We start from the raw sequence: 17,179 nt of genomic DNA on the forward strand, positions 1-17,179 counted from the left end.
AAATTAGTATTAAAAAAAGCCATTAGGTCTTCATCCAGCATCATCAAGCTAATACATACATATAGAGAACTGCAAGAAGTTGAAAGTCTAGAAAGTTAGAAATAATAGCAGAGTTAGTAGCAGACTAAAAATTAGATCTTTTAGTGTAGTGTGGGCTCTTCGGATGCTTCCGAATTATCAACGACCAAAGGGGCGGCAAATTTTTCGACCGCCCCGGGCACCACAAACAGTTGCTACGCCACTGGGGGGGGGGTGGCGGTGCTGGGCCCATATTTCTCAGGGGCCCAGCCCCATAGCCAGCCCTGAGTGTTAAAATAGTATGCAATGAATAAGGATTCAATTCCGAAATGCGTATGCTAGATTTGCACATTTCTTCTGCCCAGACTTCTGAATTTTTTTCAACACGCTGGATATTTTTCTATTTCTACAAATTGTTTCCTAACTGCGGCACTGCAGGTTTTCTTACATAGCATCCACTGAGAAGGTGAGCTGATATTTTTCTCTCTTTTTAGCATAAAACAATATTAGGCTGCACTGCTGTAATAAAGAATCCATAGGATCAAGATGAGTTGAACGGTTTTCATTTCCAAAATGCGTTTCAACACTGGACTAGCGTCTTTTTCAAGTGAAAAAATCAATTGCATATGCAACTGTTTTTTCCATTGGAAAATTATGCTAAGTCCGGCATTGAAATGCATTGTGAATATCATGTTATAGTCCAAATTGGTCATTCTAAGGAGATGGACAGAATGCCAACATTCCCTCTTGAAGAACACATGTATTGTTCTATTGTATAATGTGAACTGTGACAAGTGTTAATAGTGTTGGTATTGTGTTCTATCTGACAGTAGGGAGAGTTAGAGTTAATGATTGAGACTAGCCCAGAGTGGGAGGGCTAAGGTGAAGGGACAGAAAGAGTTTCCTGTCAAGATGTCAGGGTCCGGATGCATCTGAAGCAAGCCTCACATCTTGACAGTAAGCTGTGCCACATGACGCTGATGTCCCAAAGAGAGGGGAGACTGAGACGGTGGTTAGTGTGTACAGGAGTGAAGAAAAAAGGAAAGCCGACAGAAGGACTGAGAGATCAATCGAAGATGGGTATTAGTAGAAGATGCCTAGCAGTACGGCCCCAAGTTCATAACTCAGAGAGGTAACGGGCCATGACGGGGCAGAGAAGATAACACGAGGAGAGTGTTCCAGATGGGAGTTCCAAGGCGTCAATAACAGAGAAGCTACGTACTGGCCACATTGGCAACATAGTTCCCTTTAGGGGAAAGAAGATGCGGAATTGCGGGTTGAGAATAGGACTTTTGCTAACTGGACTGTAGTACTGAGCTGGGCTGTGGTGAAGGAAAGTGAAACAGTGGAGACAAAGAACAAACGAGTAACGAGAAAGGAATAGAAACTGTTAGTGAAAAATGCTCCGTATTGTCAAGGAAACATTCATAAACTTGTGTACCCGCTACCTACTACATAATTCTCACAAAGTTATCGCTAAGTAAAAGTTTATTTTCAATTGGTTGGCCAGGATCAGATGTTGAGGTCTTCAATGAGGGCGACCACCAAAGTCATCAGTAACATGCAGACGGCAAGGGCATAGTTCACCCAAAGCAGAAGTCCACACACCCAGCCAGGACCCCCCTTCATGTAATGTGCCAGGGCGTAAGAGACAAGTACCTCACCCACAGCTACCGCGCCATGTTACACTTTGTCTCATACTGCAAGGTAGGTTTCCATATGCACTTGTAGCTTGAAAGAAAAATAAAACAATAAAGGCGAAATACAAAAAGGTTCTCCCAATGATTCTTAGAAGAAACTATTTATTTTATATATTGATTTAGCTCATTCAGCACACTAAATATTTTCACTCATTCACTGAACTGTCATTGGTATCTAGAGCCTTAATGCTGAGGTGCTGCATCCAGCTACTGTACATTAATGTCTGGCTAGATCCATCAGACTGTGGGATACTTAACTTTATGAATTTGAACAGCTGCCTATAAAACGAAGGCCAATGACACGCAAGACAAATAAATCATGAAGAAGTGACTCACCTGTCTGCTGAAATTTAGGGATTCTCTCTCACCACCTACAGAAAAAAGACAGACATCATTAAATAATATGCAGACGGCAAAACAGAGATTTGTGAAAAACCTAAATACATTTCTAGAAGCACAATTACTACATGTAATTTCTTACTGCTAATAATGAGATATTTGTGTTAGTCACATATGATGATGCATATTTATTATTACATGACAAATGGCTAAACTTGTAATCATCTATCTTTTATTACTATTCCTGATTTTAAAAGAATCAGAATCAAGACAACAAAAGTTAACAGGGGTGAAGGGATTCAGTAAGCTGAATAGGAAAGAAATCTGGAACAATTTGAACAAAAAAAAATGGTTTACAATACACGTACAGTATTTATTATTCGACAATGACATTTGGCTTAGCAGGAATTAGAAGGATACAAGATAATGAAAAGGGTGTATCTATATCTTTGTGTCTACCTCTCAGAAATATATGGGGTGTACATAATCACATCCGAGAGACCACCAACAAATGGACATAAATCTCTAGATTTAAGAAACTGCTGGGGGGGAAAAAAAGCGAGCTCTAGGGTCTAATCCAAATTACAGCTATGGACAAAAGGCTGTACCGCTCACCTGATGTGGTTATGTCAGACACAAAACAAAATTTGCAGACGATGCAAAGCTAGGAGGAATATCTAACAGTAAAGAAGACAGAGAAAGGTTTCAGAAGAATCTAGAAAAGCTTGAATAATGGGCAGCGACTAATAGAACAGTATTTTACAGGGAGAAATTCAAGATTCTACATCTGGGAAAGAAAAACAAAAATTACATTTACTGAATGAGAGGAATAGAACTATGCAACAGCATGTGTGAAAAAGAATTGGGCATACTAAGAGATTACAAACTGCACATGAGTGAGCAGTGTGATGCAGCAGCAGCAGCAGCAAAAAAGGCAAACACAGTTCTGGGATGCATTAAGAGAAGCACAGAGTCTAGATCAAGTAAAGTAGTCATCCCCCTCTGCTCCTCCCTGGTCATCTCCTGGAGCACTGATTCCAATTCTGGGCACCAAATTTTAAAAAGACATCGAAAAATTGAAGCAAGTTCAGAGAGGAATTACCAAGATGGTGAGTGGATTGCAAAGTATGTCCTATGAGGAATGGTTAAAGGATCTGGTAATGTGTAACTTGCAAAAAAAGGCTAAGAGGAGACTTAATAGCTGTCTACATATGAAGGGATGTCACAGTATAGAGGGACCATTCTTATTCTCATTTACACATGGAAATACGAGAAGCAATGGGATAAAACTGAAAGGGAGAAGATACAGATAAGATATTAGAAAAAACTTTTTGACAGTGAGTTTGATGAATGAGTGGAACAGACTGCCACGAGAGGTGTAGAGTTCTCCTTCAATGGAAGTCTTCAATCAGGGGTGGGACAGACATCTGTCTGAGATGATATAGTGAATCCTGCATTGTGCAGTAGGTTAGACACAATGACCCTGGGGGTCACTTCCAACTCTAACATTCTATGAGTCTATGAACACTAAGAAGAGTGTCAAATAAGGATCCTAGCTGCTGCAGCTTCACAGTGTGGGGTGCAGCACGCAAGCATCCCATAAGCAAAGCATTACAGAAGCTAAGCATCAGGAAAACGGCAGTTATACATGGCATTGAGTTAACATTCATCTTCTCTCTTCACATAGGTAATCAAATGAGCCACCCTGCAAGTATTTACTCCATTCACTGCTAGCAAGCAGCCTGAATGGTACAACTTCCCACCTCTGCTGCCTCTCTTTTCTGCTGCAATATATCCAAATGATACAACTCCATACTTCTGCTGCTTTACCAGTTTGCTGCATATTTTAATGTGCTTGCTAAAGCTTTGGTATAATTCATTTGTTGAACTGTATGTAATACTTACTGCTTAAGGGTACCGTTACACCTAGCGATGCACCAGCGATCCCGACTAGCGATATGACGCGGTCAGGATCGCTGGTGCATCGCTAGGTGGTCGCTAGTGAGCTGCCACACAAGCAGATCTCACCAGCGACATCGCAGGGGGCGGGGATCGCTACTTACCGGTCAGACGCGGCGATCCTGACGTCCTCCCGCCCAGCTCCACACGTCGCTCGTTGGCGCCACAGGAAGCGCTGCAGGAAGTGACCGACGAGAAATGATCCAGGAGCTTCTCGCGCGACCAGCGATAACCAGCGGGGGAGCCGATCGGAGGTAAGTATCACATGCAGCGATATCGCTAGCAATATCGCTATAACGTCACAAAATTGGTGACTTTACAGCGATATTGCTAGCGATATCGCAGTGTGTAACGGGGCTTTAGATCCATGACTGGGGCCTCTCTAGATCTTATCAGGTTGAAGGTGCTATAACATATTGACACAGCCTGGTCTAGTGCCTTTGATCATCTAACCATCCCCTGGTGTGCTGGCCCCAGCTGCCAAATTATACCCAACCATATATGTAGTAGTTCCTAAGGGGAAGCACGCAGTGTGGGGTGCAGCACGCAAGCATCCCATAAGCAAAGCATCACAGAAGCAAAGCATCAGGAAAACGGCAGTTATACATGGCATGGAATTAACATTCATCTTCTCTCTTCACACAGGTAATCAACTGAGCCACCCTCCATGTATTTACTCCATTCACTGCTAGCAAGCAGCCTGAATGGTACAACTTCCCACCTCTGCTGGCTCTCTTTTCTGTTGCAATATATCCAAATGGTAATCAACTGAGCCACCCTGCATGTATTTACTCCATTCACTGCTAGCAAGCAGCCTGAATGGTACAACTTCCCACCTCTGCTGCCTCTCTTTTCTGCTGCAATATATAAAAATGGTAATAAACTGAGCCACCCTGCATGTATTTACTCCATTCACTGCTAGCAAGCAGCCTGTATGGTACAACTTCCCACCTCTGCTGGCTCTCTTTTCTGCTGCAATATATCCAAATGGCAATCAACTGAGCCACCCAGCATGTATTTACTCCATTCACTGCTAGCAAGCAGCCTGAATGGTACAACTTCCCACCTCTGCTGGCTCTCTTTTCTGCTGCAATATATCCAAATGGCAATCAACTTTGCCACCCTGCATGTATTTACTCCATTCACTGCTAGCAAGCAGCCTGAATGGCAATCAACTGAGCCACCCTGCATGTATTTACTCCAATCACTGCTAGCAAGCAGCCTGAATGGTACAACTTCCCACCTCTGCTGCCTCTCTTTTCTGCTGCAATATATCCAAATGGTGCAACTCCATACTTCTGCTGCTTTACCATTTTGCTGCATATTTTAATGTGCTTGCTAAAGGTTTGGTATAATTCATTTGTTGAACTGTATGTAATACTTACTGCTTTAGATCCCTGAATGGGGCCTCTCTAGATCTTATCAGGTTGAAGGTGCTATAGCATATTGACACAACCTGGTCTAGTGCCTTTGATCATCTAATCATCCCCTGGTGTGCTGGCCCCAGCTGCCAAATTATACCCAACCATATATGTAGTAGTTCCTAAGGGGAAGCACGCAGTGTGGGGTGCAGCACTCAAGCATACCATAAGCAAAGCATCACAGAAGCTAAGCATCAGGAAAACGGCAGTTATACATGGCATGGAATTAACATTCATCTTCTCTCTTCACACAGGTAATCAACTGAGACACCCTGCAAGTATTTACTCCATTCACTGCTAGCAAGCAGCCTGAATGGTACAACTTCCCACCTCTGCTGCCTCTCTTTTCTGCTGCAATGTATCCAAATGGTACAACTCCATACTTCTGCTGCTTTACCATTTTGCTGCATATTTTAATGTGCTTAAATGTGCATATTTTAATGTGCTTGCTAAAGCTTTGGTATAATTCATTTGTTGAACTGTATGTAATACTTAAGCCCCCATTAAACATAGCGATATCGCTAGCAATATCGCTGTAAAGTCACCGATTTTGTGACGTTATAGCGATATTGCTAGCGATATCGCTGCATGTGATACTTACCTCCGACCGGCTCCCCCGCTGTCCATCGCTGATCGCGCGAGAACGTCCAGGACTGTTTCTCGTCGTCAGCTTCCTGCGGCGCTTCCTGTGGAGAGACAAGCGACGAGCGTGGAGCTGGGCGGGAGGACGTCAGGATCGCCTCTTCTGACAGGTAAGTAGCGACCCCCGATCCCTGCGATGTCGCTGGTGAGATCTGCCTGTATGGCAGCTCACTAGCGACCACTTAGCGATGCACCAGCGATCCTGACCGCGTCATATCGCTGGTCGGGATCGCTGGTGCATCGCTAGGTGTAACGGTACCCTTACTGCTTTAGATCAGTGACTGGGGCCTCTCCAGAGCTTATCAGGTTGAAGGTGCTATAGCATATTGACACAGCCTGGTCTAGTGCCTTTGATCATCTAACCATCCACTGATGTGCTGGCCCCAGCTGCCAAATTATACCCAACCATATATGTAGTAGTTCCTAAGGGGAAACGCAGTGTGGGGTGCAGCACGCAAGCATCCCATAAGCAAAGCAACACAGAAGCTAAGCATCAGGAAAACGGCAGTTATACATGGCATGGAATTAACATTCATCTTCCCTCTTCACATAGGTAATCAACTGAGCCACCCTGCATGTATTTACTCCATTCACTGCTAGCAAGCAGCCTGAATGGTACAACTTCCCACGTCTGCTGGCTCTCTTTTCTGCTGCAATATATCCAAATGGTAATCAACTGAGCCACCCTGCATGTATTTACTCCATTCACTGCTAGCAAGCAGCCTGAATGGTACAACTTCCCCCATCTGCTGCCTCTCTTTTCTGCTGCAATATATCCAAATGGTAATCAACTGATCCACCCTGCATGTATTTACTCCATTCACTGCTAGCAAGCAGCCTGAATGGTACAACTTCCCACCTCTGCTGCAATATATCCAAATGGTAATCAACTGAGCCACCCTGCATGTATTTACTCCATTCACTGCTAGCAAGCAGCCTGAATGGTACAACTTCCCACCTCTGCTGCCTCTCTTTTCTGCTGCTATATATCCAATATATCCAAATGGTAATCAACTGAGCCACCCTGCATGTATTTACTCCATTCACTGCTAGCAAGCAGCCTGAATGGTACAACTTCCCACCTCTGCTGCCTCTCTTTTCTGCTGCTATATATCCAAATGGTAATCAACTGAGCCACCCCGCATGTATTTACTCTATTCACTGCTAGCAAGCAGTCTGAATGGTACAACTTCCCACCTCTGCTGGCTCTCTTTTCTGCTGCAATATATCCAAATGGTAATCAACTGAGCCACCCTGCATGTATTTACTCCATTCACTGCTAGTAAGCAGCCTGAATGGTACAACTTCCCACCTCTGCTGGCTCTCTTTTCTGCTGCAATATATCCAAATGGTAATCAACTGAGCCACCCTGCATGTATTTACTCCATTCACTGCTAGCAAGCAGCCTGAATGGTAATCAACTGAGCCACCCTGCATGTATTTACTCCATTCACTGCTAGCAAGCAGCCTGAATGGTAATCAACTGAGCCACCCCGCATGTATTTACTCCATTCACTGCTAGCAAGCAGCCTGAATGGTACAACTTCCCACCTCTGCTGGCTCTCTTTTCTGCTGCAATATATCCAAATGGTAATCAACTGAGCCACCCTGCATGTATTTACTCCATTCACTGCTAGTAAGCAGCCTGAATGGTACAACTTCCCACCTCTGCTGGCTCTCTTTTCTGCTGCAATATATCCAAATGGTAATCAACTGAGCCACCCTGCATGTATTTACTCCATTCACTGCTAGCAAGCAGCCTGAATGGTAATCAACTGAGCCACCCTGCATGTATTTACTCCATTCACTGCTAGCAAGCAGCCTGAATGGTAATCAACTGAGCCACCCCGCATGTATTTACTCCATTCACTGCTAGCAAGCAGCCTGAATGGTACAACTTCCCACCTCTGCTGCCTCTCTTTTCTGCTGCAATGTATCCAAATGGTACAACTCCATACTTCTGCTGCTTTACCATTTTGCTGCAAATTTTAATGTGCTTAAATGTGCATATTTTAATGTGCTTGCTAAAGCTTTGGTATAATTCATTTGTTGAACTGTATGTAATACTTAAGCCCCCATTAAACATAGCGATATCGCTAGCAATATCGCTGTAAAGTCACCAATTTTGTGACGTTATAGCGATATTGCTAGCGATATCGCTGCATGTGATACTTACCTCCGACCGGCTCCCCCGCTGTCCATCGCTGATCGCGCGAGAACGTCCAGGACTGTTTCTCGTCGTCAGCTTCCTGCGGCGCTTCCTGTGGAGAGACAAGCGACGAGCGTGGAGCTGGGCGGGAGGACGTCAGGATCGCCTCTTCTGACAGGTAAGTAGCGACCCCCGACCCCTGCGATGTCGCTGGTGAGATCTGCCTGTATGGCAGCTCACTAGCGACCACTTAGCGATGCACCAGCGATCCTGACCGCGTCATATCGCTGGTCGGGATCGCTGGTGCTTCGCTAGGTGTAACGGTACCCTTACTGCTTTAGATCAGTGACTGGGGCCTCTCCAGAGCTTATCAGGTTGAAGGTGCTATAGCATATTGACACAGCCTGGTCTAGTGCCTTTGATCATCTAACCATCCACTGATGTGCTGGCCCCAGCTGCCAAATTATACCCAACCATATATGTAGTAGTTCCTAAGGGGAAACGCAGTGTGGGGTGCAGCACGCAAGCATCCCATAAGCAAAGCATCACAGAAGCTAAGCATCAGGAAAATGGCAGTTATACATGGCATGGAATTAACATTCATCTTCCCTCTTCACATAGGTAATCAACTGAGCCACCCTGCATGTATTTACTCCATTCACTGCTAGCAAGCAGCCTGAATGGTACAACTTCCCACGTCTGCTGGCTCTCTTTTCTGCTGCAATATATCCAAATGGTAATCAACTGAGCCACCCTGCATGTATTTACTCCATTCACTGCTAGCAAGCAGCCTGAATGGTACAACTTCCCCCATCTGCTGCCTCTCTTTTCTGCTGCAATATATCCAAATGGTAATCAACTGATCCACCCTGCATGTATTTACTCCATTCACTGCTAGCAAGCAGCCTGAATGGTACAACTTCCCACCTCTGCTGCAATATATCCAAATGGTAATCAACTGAGCCACCCTGCATGTATTTACTCCATTCACTGCTAGCAAGCAGTCTGAATGGTACAACTTCCCACCTCTGCTGCCTCTCCTTTCTGCTGCTATATATCCAATATATCCAAATGGTAATCAACTGAGCCACCCTGCATGTATTTACTCCATTCACTGCTAGCAAGCAGCCTGAATGGTACAACTTCCCACCTCTGCTGCCTCTCTTTTCTGCTGCTATATATCCAAATGGTAATCAACTGAGCCACCCCGCATGTATTTACTCCATTCACTGCTAGCAAGCAGCCTGAATGGTACAACTTCCCACCTCTGCTGGCTCTCTTTTCTGCTGCAATATATCCAAATGGTAATCAACTGAGCCACCCTGCATGTATTTACTCCATTCACTGCTAGTAAGCAGCCTGAATGGTACAACTTCCCACCTCTGCTGGCTCTCTTTTATGCTGCAATATATCCAAATGGTAATCAACTGAGCCACCCTGCATGTATTTACTCCATTCACTGCTAGCAAGCAGCCTGAATGGTAATCAACTGAGCCACCCTGCATGTATTTACTCCATTCACTGCTAGCAAGCAGCCTGAATGGTAATCAACTGAGCCACCCCGCATGTATTTACTCCATTCACTGCTAGCAAGCAGCCTGAATGGTACAACTTCCCACCTCTGCTGGCTCTCTTTTCTGCTGCAATATATCCAAATGGTAATCAACTGAGCCACCCTGCATGTATTTACTCCATTCACTGCTAGCAAGCAGCCTGAATGATACAACTTCCCACCTCTGCTGGCTCTCTTTTCTGCTGCAATATATATTCAAATGGTAATCAACTGAGCAACCCTGCATGTATTTACTCCATTCACTGCTAGCAAGCAGCCTGAATGGTACAACTTTCCACCTCTGCTGCCTCTCTTTTCTGCTGCAATATATCCAAATGGTATAACTCCATACTTCTGCTGCTTTACCATTTTGCTGCATATTTTAATGTGCTTGCTAAAGCTTTGGTATAATTAATTTGTTGAACTGTATGTAATAGTTACTGATTTAGATCCGTGAATGGGGCCTCTCTAGATCTTATCAGGTTGAAGGTGCTATAGCATATTGACACAGCCTGGTCTAGTGCCTTTGATCATCTAACCATCTCCTGGTGTGCTGACCCCAGCTGTCAAATTATACCCAACCATATATGTAGTAGTTCCTAAGGGGAAGCACACAGTGTGGGGTGCAGCACGCAAGCATCCCATAAGCAAAGCATCGCAGAAGCTAAGCATCAGGAAAACGGCAGTTATACATGGCAGTTAGTCAGGGCAGGAGTCAGGTAACCCACACTTTGCTCTCCCTTTTAACCATGTGCTTTATTTTTATCCTCCCGTGTTCCCTTGCCATCCACATTCACCACCCTATCCCCCCTCCATCACGACTCATACACATCAGCCCCTCTATACTTCCCTTTCCCATGTACAGCTCCCATGCACTCCTCACCTTCCTGAGAAACCTCAGCCCATCTTGCCCAAACACATCGCAGAAAAAAACTACTTACAACTCCAACAACTATTTGCTCTTTATCTTCCTACTCCTTCTGATTTCAGGGGACATCTCCCCCAACCCTGGTTCACCATCCCCCAACCTCAACCCCTACCCTACCTCATATCGAAACCATAATAATCTTATTAATATTACTTGCACTCCCTCATCTCCATCTTTTAATTGTGCCCTCTGGAATCCACGGTCTGTTTGTAACAAGCTTCCATTCCTACACAACTACTTTCTGAACAACTCTCTTGATCTGTTGGCCCTCACTGAAACATGGATTCAGGATTCTGACACTGTCTCTCCTGCTGCCATTTCCTACGGTGGCTTACAATTCTCTCACTCCCCAAGACCCACAAACAGACCTGGTGGTGGAGTCAGCATACTCCTGTCCCCACAATGCACTTTCCAGGTCATCCCCCCAGTTCCATCACTCTTATTCCCTTCTTTTGAGGTCCACACCATCAGGCTCTTCCGTCCCCTCTCTCTCAGAGTAGCGGTCATATACTGGCCTCCAGGCTCACCCACCCACTTCCTTGACCACTTTTCAGCCTGGCTGCCGCACTTCATGTCCTCAGAACTTCCAACCCTTATCCTGGGAGACTTCAACATCCCCATTAACAGCCCTACTTCCACATATGCATCCCAGCTTCTATCACTAACCACCTCTATAGGCCTCTCACAGCTTTCAACCTCTGAGACACACAAGGACGGTAACACCCTTGATCTGGTCTTCGGCCGGTTCTGTTTAATCTCCAACCTAAATAACTCACCGCTTCCACTCTCTGATCACAACATTCTCTCCTTCACGCTCACAAATCCTCACCTATCCCAGCTTCCTCCTACCTACCACACAGTCAGAAATCTACAAGCCATTAACCCTCAGACACGTTCCGACTCCCTACACTCATCACTGTCCCCAATCTCCTCTTTTTCCTGTCCTAATCTGGCTGTTCATCACTACAATGACACTCTTAGAAGCACCCTTGACCAAGTAGCTCCCCTCATCCACATAATCTCCAAGCAAAGAGTAAAACAGTCTTGGCTCACATCGCAAACTCAACTTCTCCAGCGATGCTCTAGGAGTGCTGAACGCCTATGGAGAAAAACCCGTACATCAGAAGACTTCATCCACTTCAAATTTATGTTAAGAACCTATAACGCTGCCCTTCACCTCACCAAAGAGACCTACTTCACCACCCTGATCTCCTCACTAGCCAACAACCCCAAGAAACTTTTTGACACTTTTCACTCCCTCCTCAGGCCAAAAGCACAAGCCCCTATCACAGACATTTGTGCTGATGACCTGGCCTCCCACTTTACAGAAAAAATAGATAATATCCCTCAGGAAATCTGCTCCAAACCACCAAGTGCTGTGACTCCCATCCCTTCATGCATCTCCCCTGGCTCACTTTCCACATTTGATCCCATCACAGAAGAAGAAGTCTCCAGACTCCTCTCTTCTTCTCGTCCGACTACATGCACTATCGACCCCATTCCCTCACATCTCCTCCAGTTTCTCTCTCCAGTCGTCACAACCCACCTAACTACAATCTTTAATCTCTCCCTCTCCTCTGGCATTTTCCCATCCTCCTTCAAACACGCCATCGTTACACCATTACTAAAGAAACCCGCTCTCGACCCATCCTGCACAAACAACTACAGACCAGTCTCCAATCTCCCCTTCATCTCTAAACTTTTGGAGCGCCTAGTTTACTCCCGCCTTACCCGTTACCTCTAAGCTCACTCCCTTCTAGACCCTTCACAGTCCGGCTTCCGCCCCCTACATTCGACTGAAACTGCACTCATCAAAGTGACCAATGACCTTCTGACAGCAAAACGTAATGGTGACCACTCTCTGCTCATTCTTCTTGACCTATCTGCAGCTTTCGATACTGTTGACCACCATCTCCTACTCTCTAGGCTCCAGTCACAAGGCATTAAGGACACTGCTCTCTCCTGGTTCTCTTCCTATCTCTCTGACCGCTCCTTCAGTGTTTTGTTCTCTGGCTCCACTTCATCTCCTCTTCCTCATGCTGTCGGGGTACCTCAGGGCTCAGTCCTTGGTCCCCTTCTCTTTCTCTCTACACAGCCCCAATTGGACAGACCATCAGCAGATTTGGCTTCCGGTACCATCTTTATGCTGATGATACACAACTATATACGTCTTCCCCCAACCTTACCCCCTCTGTACTACAGAACGCCAGTGACTGTCTGTCCGCAGTCTCCAATATCATGTCCACTCTCTATCTGAAACTCAACCTCTCCAAAACTGATCTTCTTCTGCTCCCACCATCTACTAACCTCCCTAAATCTGACATTTCCCTCTCCGTGGGTGGTACCACAATAACTCTCCGGCAGCAGGCACGCTGTCTGGGTGTTATGTTTGACACCAATCTCTCCTTCACATCCCATATACAATCTCTTGCCCGCTCTTGCCACTTACACCTAAAGAACATCTCTAGAATCCGCCCTTTTCTCACCATGGAAACAACAAAAACCCTCACTGTAGCATTGATCCACTCCTGCCTGGATTACTGCAACGCTCTATTAACTGGCCATCACTCGACTATCCCCTCTCCAGTCCATACTTAATGCAGCAGCCAGGGTCGTCCATCTGGCTAATCGGTACTCGGACGTGTCTGCTCTTCGTCATTCATTACACTGGCTGCCCATTCATTATAGGATCCAATTCAAAGTACTTGTTCTCACCCACAAAGCTCTCCACGGTGTGGCACCCCCCTACATCTCCTCCCTCATTTCTGTCTATCGGCCTAGCCGATCGCTGCGCTCTGCAAACGACTTTCGACTAACCTCTGCACTAATCTGTACCTCCCACTCCCGACTCCAAGACTTCTCCCGTGCTGCTCCTATCCTCTGGAATGCTCTACCCCAAGAAATTAGGACTAACCACAATTTGCATAGTTTTAGGCGCTCCCTCAAAACACATTTGTTCAGAGCGGCTTATCACGTTCACTAATCAAAGTCATTCTATGTGTAAAGGGCCTGTCACACTAAGCGATATCGCTAGCAATATCACTATAACGTCACTGGTTTTTGTGACGTTATAGCGATATTGCTAGCGATATCGCTATGTGTGATACTTACCTCCGACCGGCTCCCCCGCTGGTTATCGCTGATCGCGCGAGAACGTCCTGGACCGTTTCTCGTCGTCAGCTTCCTGCTGGGGATTCCTGCTGTGGAGACGAGCGATGCATGGACGCAGGCGGGAGGACGTCAGGATCGCCTCGCCTGACAGGTAAGTAGCGACCCCCGGCCCCAGCGATGTCGCTGGTGAGATCTGCCTGTGTGGCAGCTCACTAGCGACCACTTAGTGATGCACCAGCGATCCTGACTGCATCATATCGCTGGTCGGGATCGCTGGTGTATGGCTAAGTGTGACAGTACCTTTAGTGTGCGTGTGTAGCCCATTCACTATCTCCATCCATCCTTCACTCACTCAAGATGACTGGACCTTCATTGTAAATATACAATTGTAAATACACACCTGTACTTTGTATCTCCCTCACCTCATGGTAGATTGTAAGCTCTCATGAGCAGGGTAGCCTTATTTCGTCTTATTTCGTCTTATTTTGCGTTAATTATTGTATTATTAACGTTGTTTCTTATTACTTGTGTTTTGAAACTGTAAAGCACTGCGGAATATGTTGGCGCTATATAAATAAAGATTATTATTATTATTATTTTTAGATTGTCAGAACCAACGTAGTATTAGAATAAATCGGAAGTCGTGGGTAATGTGTGCTGCTGATATTGTATCCAGTAAAGGAGTCCAATTCAAGAGAGGGTATTGGTGTGGCTTATTCTTTATGCATTTCAAAGTATTCTTACTTTTTGTCCCACAGACTCAGAGAGATGTGGGTCTCTTTGGTTCTCCTGAAAAAGTAAGAATACCTCAAAAGTATGAACCTCACTAATACTTCTAATTTTGGTAATCATATTGTAACATGTACCATATTTGTTACGCATCACATCTAAAAATATAGTACAGGAGGTCCTTAGTTGCCACACTGCACTCACTGATCCCACTTTCTCAACTGTCAAACCTAGAAATAAACCAGCGAACACTGATTATCATAACTATACCCACAGGCAGTAGTGCAGTGCACTTTTGTGTATTCCCAGGCTACCTGTTCTGACTATCCTGGGCTCTGCTTCCTTCACCTTGGGCCACTGCCCTTTGCTGTGCTCCACATCAGGTTTTCGCAGATTTTCTAGCATGGCTGTGTGACATCATCTACCTATTCCTAGTTAAGGCCCATTAGGACACACACCTGTGTTTTAAGATTGTCTAGACTTCTACATTTGTTGTACTACAACTTCTATGCATACCATTTTCTAACTTACTTCAATCCCTGCTGGGTTCCACACCATCCATCCTGCTGCTCCCAAGATTCCTGAATATGCCAAGTCCATGTGCCTTCCTGCTAGCTGCATCAATACTCGAGGTTCATATTCCCACCCGGACCTGAGGCTTAGATGATTCACATCACCAGGGTGCCTTAAGGCCCCATCACACATAGCGATCTCGCTAGCGAGATCGCTGCTGAGTCACAATTTTTGTGACACAACAGCGATCTCACCAGCGAGAACGCTGTGTGTGACAACGATCAGCGACCGGCCCCCCTGCCGGTGTCGCTGATCACTGCAGGAAAGGCCAGGACTTTTTTTTGGTCGCTGGTCTCCCGCTGGCCACCACGCATCGCTGCGTGTGACAGGCGGGAGACCAGCGATCTGCTGGTAACTAATGTACACATCGGGTATCCAAGGGACGTGTGTCCCTTAGCTACCCGATGTGTACGTTAGTTACCAGCGTGCTGATGCAGGGAGCTGGTAACTAACGTACACATCGGGTATCTAGGGACCCATGTCCCTTGGATACCCGATGTGTACGTTAGTTACCAGCTTCCTGCATCAGCGCGCTGGTTACTAACGTGCACAGCGACGCCGGGCGCTGGGCGTCGCTGTGCTGATCGCTTGTGAAGCTGTCTGTTTGATCACCAGCGATCACATAGCGATTCACCAGCGATCCTGACACATTGATATCGTTGTCAGGATCGCTGGTGAGTCGCTATGTGTGACTCCAGCCTTACAGTCACCTTAACTCTTCCCGGTCGAACAACAAATCACTCATGACAGAAGTACAGTGCTGCTATTCAGTCTCATGCAACACAAAGCATTACAGTTAAAAGGGTGGGTTTTGTGCTCTTGCCCTCTCCCAGATAAGTGATGTCTAACCACGACCTAAGTCTCACTAAAAGCACATTCTCTACTCGATTCTTTACTCTTTCTACTCATCTCTGCTGCCTTCAGCAGGTCTTTCACACCCTCCCTACTCGAGAAAAAAGCTCCCATTCCCTCCACCCAGAATTTATGATGCCAATGGCCATGCAACCATCACCATCCTCAAAGTTAAGCAATAACATATCCACTTGCCGTGGCAACCTTACTGGAGCCTGCTGACAAGTACACCAACTTCCAATAGCTGATGAAGAAGATATACTGTAGTTGTACTGGATCAAGCAAAAGGACAGAAATAACTACAGATTGTCAAGTTATGCTTTTGCAACGCTATAAACAGGAGCAAAGCCACTGCACCTGAGATCAGCGTTCTCTTTATCTCTACCCATCTTTCTTATTTCACCATTGTTACATAGTGAAACCTTTTAGACTATGGCATTGTGACAGGTGCCTGGGAAGAGATTTATGGCCCTGATGGATACCTCTGTCAGTCACAATGGTACCAAGGTTTTATTTGCATAGTTATTCCTAAAGATATTGACGGGTTCATTTGCATATGTTCATTGATAGTTCTAGGACTATACATATGAACTTGAACTGCTGATACATGTAGCTTCATATCAATAGCTTCATTATCATCAATTATACCAATGGTTATGTGCACACATGGTCAAAATTGTTGGTACCCCTCGTTTAATGACAGAAAAACCAACAAAGGTCACAGAAATAATGTGAATCTGTCAAAAGTAACAATAGATCAAAAATCTATGAAAATGAACACATGAAAGCCAGACATTGCTTTTCAACCATGCTTCCAAAGAATTTTGTAAAAAATAAAACTCATGAAAAAGGCCTGGACAAAAATCATGGTACCCCAGAAAATAATGTGACAAAAGGGACATGTTAAATAAAGGTGTGTCCACTAATTAGCATCACAGATGTCTACAATCTTGGTATCAGTAACTGGGCCTGTATAGAGGGCTACAGATACTCACTGTGCTGTTTGGGACATGGTGTGTATCACACTCAACATCGACCAGAGGAAGCGAAGGAAAAAGTTGTCTCAGGAGATTAGAAAGAAAATTATAGACAAACATGTTAAAAGTAAAAGTTATAAGACCATCTGCAAGCAGCTTGTTGTTCCTGTGACAACCGTTGCACATATTATTCAGAAAATTAAGCTCCATGGGACTATAGCCAACCTCC

At 45.3% G+C, this 17,179-nt stretch overlaps 1 protein-coding gene across 3 annotated transcripts in view; it reads right to left on the minus strand.

Annotated features, from left to right (window-relative positions):
- The window catches only part of POU2F3 (POU class 2 homeobox 3), a 297,141-nt gene that overhangs the window by 98,945 nt on the left and 181,017 nt on the right, over positions 1–17,179 (minus strand). For all 3 annotated transcript variants that reach the window (XM_073560731.1, XM_073560733.1, XM_073560732.1), the window contains exon 3: positions 2,055–2,089. In XM_073560731.1, coding sequence (XP_073416832.1) covers positions 2,055–2,089 — 35 coding nt within the window. The remainder of the gene's footprint in view (positions 1–2,054; positions 2,090–17,179) is intronic.

This window comes from Dendrobates tinctorius, unplaced genomic scaffold (genome assembly GCF_039654945.1).
Source record: "Dendrobates tinctorius isolate UK_male_01 unplaced genomic scaffold, ASM3965494v1 ptg000303l, whole genome shotgun sequence".
NCBI classification, from domain to species: domain Eukaryota; kingdom Metazoa; phylum Chordata; class Amphibia; order Anura; family Dendrobatidae; genus Dendrobates; species Dendrobates tinctorius.